Source organism: Hemiscyllium ocellatum, chromosome 19 (genome assembly GCF_020745735.1).
Source record: "Hemiscyllium ocellatum isolate sHemOce1 chromosome 19, sHemOce1.pat.X.cur, whole genome shotgun sequence".
In the NCBI taxonomy this organism is placed as follows: domain Eukaryota; kingdom Metazoa; phylum Chordata; class Chondrichthyes; order Orectolobiformes; family Hemiscylliidae; genus Hemiscyllium; species Hemiscyllium ocellatum.
Genome location: NC_083419.1, coordinates 15,660,320 through 15,666,321, shown reverse-complemented (window position 1 = coordinate 15,666,321; position 6,002 = coordinate 15,660,320). Strand labels below are relative to the sequence as shown.

Genomic DNA, 6,002 nt, shown 5'->3' with positions numbered 1-6,002 from the left:
TCATAGGTTCAACATAAATTGTCCTATTTCAATTCTAAAAACAAACCTTAGTGCATTTTATATTGTTATTATGCTGTGTGGCTCTTTTTGTGATTTATGTGTTGTAGTGTTTAGCTTGTAGTTATATTCATAGAACAGTTACATACAAGAGGCCATTTGGCTCTTTGAACTCATGCCAGCTCTCTTCTGGAACATTTTAGCTTGACCCCATCATTTTAAATGAAAGAATGCAATTAGACCATTCAGCCCAATAAGGCTGCTCCACCATTCGATGAGATGATGGCTGATTTGATCACCCTCAACTCCACTCTCCTGCCTTTTCTCCATAACTCTTGATTGTCTTACTAATTAAGAATCTGTTTGTCTCAGCCTTGAATATACTTAACAACTCATCCTCTACAGTCTTCTGCAGTAAAGATTCCACAGATTGACTGTCATCTGAGAGGAAACAAATCCTCATCCGTTTTAAATGGGCAATTCCTCACTCTAACATTATGCTGTCCAGTCCTAGACTCTCACATCTGACGAGAAGAGCATATTGCTTCTTTCAATCCACAGGCCCACAAAATAGCACTGTCTTATTCCTCTACAAAACACTGCTCCAGGCTAACTTAATACTTACGGCTTATATTTTTAAGTTTAATCAAGAAAGAACCCACTCTACTCACTACTGCAGACTTACTGTCAGGCCACATTTAAAAATATTCACTTATCTGTTTCTGTGCTGTGACCTCTCTCAAACAGGTTCCTCCAAGATTAGTTGTGAATTTCACTGTTTGTTAATTTTCCTAGATGCACTACTGGTCCAGTGATACATGAATTAAACCAGCAAATGCAGTAACTGCACAGGTTCACTGCTGTGCAAGGGAGCAGTGCATTAATCTCCACTCAGAGAAGCAAGGATTAATCAAGGATAGCTAGCACGGGTTTGTAAGGGTGAGATCATGTCAAACACATTTGATTGATTTTTTTTCAGGAGGTGACTAGGTGTATAGATTCATTGCTGTAGTCAACACATGACTTCAGTAGAACTTTTGACAAGATCTCATTGGCAGACTAGTTAAGAAGCTAAGAGCTCATAGGATCCTGGGGAATTTAGCAAACTGGAACAAAAATTGGTTTAGTGGCAGAAAGCAGAGGGAGATGGTCAAAGTGTACATCACTGGTTTGGTACTGTGTACGTTAATGATCTAGACATGAATGTATGATCAGTAAGTTTGTAGAAAATAGGTGGTATGATAAATTGTGAGAAGGAATGCCTTAGATTACATAAAATATAGTTGGACTAATCAGATGGGCTGGTGAGTGGCAAATGGAATTTAATCCTGAAAAATGTGAGCTGATGCATTAGAGGAACCTTGGTGTGCATATCTATAGATCCTTGAATGTAGCAGGACAGGTAGCAAGAAGGTATATGGCATCTTGCCTTTATGAGTCAAGGCATTGAACACAACAGTAAGTGGGTTAGTTAAAAAATATTAGTTAAGTCACAGTAGGAGAACGGTGTTCTGATTGCCGCATTATAGGAAGGATTTAATGCTTCAAAAAGTGAAAAGGAGACTCACCAGGGATATTGCTTGGGCCATAGCAATTCAGCTATGAAGAGAGACCAAATAGGTTGGGGTGGTTTTCTGTAAGGTGGCATGGTGTCCCAATGGTTACCACTGCTGTCTCACGGCATCAGGGATCCAGGTTTGATTCCACCTTTGGGCGACTGTGTGCAGTTTGCACATTCTCCCTGTGTCTTTGTGGGTTGCTTCTGGGTGCTCTGGTTTCCTCCCAGAGTCCAAACATATGCAGGTTAGGTGGACTAGTCATGCTAAATTGCCCATAGTGTCCAAGGATGTGCAAACTAACTACATTACCCATGGGAAATGCAAGGTAATAGTGTTAGGATGGGGATTGGGCCTGGGTGCTGTATTGTTCGGAGAGTTGGTGTGGACTCAGTGGCCAAATGGCCTGCTTCATACTGTAGAGATTTTATAATTCTTACAGCCGAAAAGGCTGAGGTGGTGCTGATTGATGTGTAAAATGTTCTGAAGGGAGTAGATTGCTGAAACATTTCCCCTTAGCAGAGGGATCAATAACCATGATTGTGAAGTTTTGGAGCGGATTTGAGAAAATAGCTTAAATCTAAAGGGTTGTGGGTATCCGGACTCTCTGCCTGGCAGGGTGGTTAAGGTGGGAAGATTTGGACACAATTGCCTGAAGGTACCCTTTTTGTTCTGTTAAAACTCTGACGTTGAGAAGTGTTATGAATGCACCTCCAGGGTAAGTGGAACTTCAACCCAAATAACGGCAAAATATTGTGGATGCTGAAAATCTGAAAAAAATTGCTGGAAAAATTCAGCAGATCTAGCAGCATCTGAGAACAGACAGAGTTAATGGTTCAAGTCCAGTATGATTCTTCTTCAGAGGTAACATTGTTGGAAAATTGTTTTTGTTTATCTTGCAAGAGGTGGAAAAGGTAAAAAGGCAGCAAAAGGTGTAGATGCCCAGAACAAAATGCAGACGCATTGCTAACAGTGGTGGAAGAGAAAAAGACATGTAAAATGTGTGGAAATCAAGGTGTGAAAGGAAGAGAATAAGTTCTCACCACAGAAAGCAGCCCACCTAGTCCCATCTGCCAGCACCCAGCCCATATCCCTGAGGTGGAAAAGATGAAAAGGCAGCAAAAGGTGTAGATGTCCAGTACAAAATGCAGACGCATTGCTAACAGTGGTGGAAGAGAAAAAGACATGTAAAATGTGGAAATCAAAGTGTGAAAAAATGAGAATATGCCCTCACTACAGAAAGCAAACAGGGAGAACTGGACCTACTAGTCCAGAGATAGGGACACTACCACTTTGTCAGATACATTTACATTTGGATTCTTAAGGACCGATTTAATATAAAACTTATTATTGTGTAAATTTCCACACAGAGAACTAGTTCAAAGATGTTGTTACACACCACTGGGGTAGATAGGGTTTGAACAATTACCTCCTGGTCCAGAGACAGGGATAGCAGAAATCTTAAAGAGACTCTTAAAGAGTTGATTTGATAGTGAAGCTGGTGATTGCGTGGAATTTCAGACACAAACATTAAACAACACATCCCAAACAGCTCCACGTTGCCATCAACGCCGCAGGAACCACGCGACCTCCAGTCGCACCAATCCGCGGCCGACGGCTTGGGAATTACGTCACCCACATCGCTCCCGGTGGTGACATCACCCGACATCCTGTCCAGCCCCTCGATGTCACGACGTCACTTCCCGCCTGCCCCTGCCTTAAATAGCAGCTGCGTGGACGAGTCCGTCCCGTTCGGTGGCAGACCCACACTGCGTGGATCATGTCACAGAAGTGTGACCCTCAGCTACAGCGCTGAATCATCGCACGTATAAAGATTTACATTATTTCGCCACATACAGCACCCAAAAAAACAAAACTTTTACTTTCCTTCCCTTCGGCTTTTTTTCTTTTCCCCCCCCCGCTCCAAAAAAAAATCCCCAAGAAAAGAGGGAGTTGCTGGTACGACAGAGAGGAGAGCGAGGAAAATAAAATCAGAAATACATTTTGATCGGAAAATTTAAAAAAAAATAATAACTTCCGCGGGGAAACATTTCCTCCAATGTACGTTTTGGGTACCTGGGCCGAGATGAAGCCAGAGATCAGCGCAGCGGTGGGATTTATTTGTAAGCTCCTCCAGACAAAGGCGACAGTGGACGAGCGGCAGTTACAGACTTTCTGTCAGTCTCTGCAGGAGCTGCTGGCGGGTAAGTGGCGACGGCCTCCGGGACTCCCCTTCAACAACAACACCCCCCCCCCTCCCCGAATATATAAAAAAAATGGAACGTTGGCCCGGGAGCTCGCGCCGCTTTCCAACGGTCGCCCCCCTCCATTGTCCCGGTGCGCGAGCGCACGCGGCAGCTTCAGGCGCTGCTCCCTCCCTCCCTCGGGTGTAAACTCCTCTTGTCGATCTTCCATCAACCGCCACAATATCTGTTTCCTTCTTTTGCACTCGATGCAAAATGCCCTCTTTTTTTGGATGCATTTAGCCGCATTTAAAACAAACTTGGTAGAGAGAGAGAGAGCTCACGAATTGTGAGCTCTCAAACTTTTGGACCCCCCCCCCCCCACCCCATTCTCGTATTTCTTCATGGATTCATCTGACGCTGTGCTTTTGTTTTTTTTTCGTTTTTCTTTTATATTTCGTTGCTTCCAACAGAGCACTATCAGCACCACTGGTTCCCCGACAAACCCTGCAAGGGCTCCGGGTACCGGTGTATCCGGATCAACCACAAAATGGACCCCATCATCTGGAAGGCGGCGAACCGGATCGGACTGAGCGACCAGCAGGTCTTCCAGCTGCTGCCGAGCGAGCTCACCCTCTGGGTCGACCCTTACGAGGTGTCGTACCGGATCGGCGAGGACGGCTCGATCTGCGTGCTGTACGAGGCTCGCCCCGGGGGCCACGGCCACCGCCGCCATCACCACCACCATCACCACCACCACCACCGCCTCGGCGTCGGCTCCCCCCCTCTGCCCTCCCTGGACGGCAGTCGGATCAGCTGCAAGGACGAGCTGCTGCTGGGCCGGACCAGTCCTTCCAAAAACTACATGATGACCGTGTCCAGCTAGTGGCAAAAAAACAAAAGGGGAATTTATGTTTTTAAAAAAAAACACTTTCAAACTCCCACACCCCCTCTCTTTCTCTTCTCCCTTCCCAGAAAAAATTCAAAATCTGCACTGGGAAGATTGTGTAGTGGGGGGCGGGGGGTAGGTGTTGTTTTGGATGGGGTGGGAGGGTGGAAAAGAAAGGAAGGCGCCTTTATTATTTGGGACCCACACTGGGCTTTGTTTAGGGTCGGTTATCTCTCTCAAATGTTAAGGAAGAGAGTAATGTAGCTCTCACACAGGCTGTGCGGCATTCAGGGAAAAACAGTCACATCTCAAATATTTCCAGCAATGTACCAAATCCAAACCAAAATTATATATTTTATATCTATATATAGGGATATTTCTGTATGGGGAAGCGAAAACTGCCAGCTGTTTATCGCCTTTTACATATTCCTCAAAACAGTATTTTGACACTTGACAATTTGTCTTTTATATTTAAAAAAAAAGTAAAATTAAGGATATGGTGATATATGTCTTTGAACTGGGTTTAAGCAGCCTTTGTAGAGCTACAAGCACACTGCTCTTTAACATTTGACTAACCTACTTTGAAATAGCTATATCTGTACATTGCTAGCCTAGGGTTTTTCTAAAGTGCCGTCTTTCATTTTTAGCACTGTTCAGTGAAGTGGATGCGGACTGTAGTTTCTCCTCTACCGTGATCAGGTAGCTTCACAAATGTTTGATTTGTGAATTCTGTTGACCATCTCTTGCTATTTGATAAATTATGAACTGCTGTAAATTTGTACAGTTCATGTATATTGATTGTGGCAAAAATTGTACAGATTTCTATTTTGGAAGAGAAATTTTCTTCTCAATTATAATAAAACATTTCCTATCTTGCCATTTTAACAAGGACAAAAGTTGCCTTCCGTGTTTGGTTTTGGTTGGGGAATGTTTCCATTTCCTTTGTCTAGTTGCACAAGTATTCAGTATTGAAATTCTAAAAATTGATCTTAAAAGAGGAAGCGAAAAGTTAGTCTAAATGTCTGAACCCAAATCTACAACAAATCCTGTGTTTTGAAACAATGTGTGGAAATTACAGAAGCTTTGCAGCCGCAGTCAGTTAAAATATCTGTAGAATGCTTGAGACTTGACTATGTCAAGATGTACAGGTACACAGATTGGCCAAAATACATTTTGAATGAGGAAAAAAAATTAAAAATAATGAAAGAGTTCATCTTTTTGGGATTTTTTTTATTCGTCTGTGTTTTCCCCCTGCCCATACCACAAAATCTTCAAGATATGACCAGACAAATCCCAATGAGCTTCTGATTATTAATAACAAGCAATCAATCAGTGTAGGTGTGGAGGAGGGTGTGTGGTAAAGTGTACAACCAGTCT

At 43.4% G+C, this 6,002-nt stretch overlaps 1 protein-coding gene across 1 annotated transcript; it reads left to right on the top strand.

The window, feature by feature from the left end:
* The first annotated feature begins 3,284 nt into the window (after positions 1 to 3,284).
* LOC132824871 (protein BTG1-like) lies at positions 3,285 to 5,521 on the top strand. Its single transcript, XM_060839682.1, has 2 exons — positions 3,285 to 3,757; positions 4,210 to 5,521. Exons 1-2 carry the CDS (start codon positions 3,613 to 3,615, stop codon positions 4,620 to 4,622), a joined length of 558 nt encoding a protein of 185 aa, XP_060695665.1. The 5' UTR covers positions 3,285 to 3,612; the 3' UTR covers positions 4,623 to 5,521.
* Positions 5,522 to 6,002: the final 481 nt, after the last annotated feature.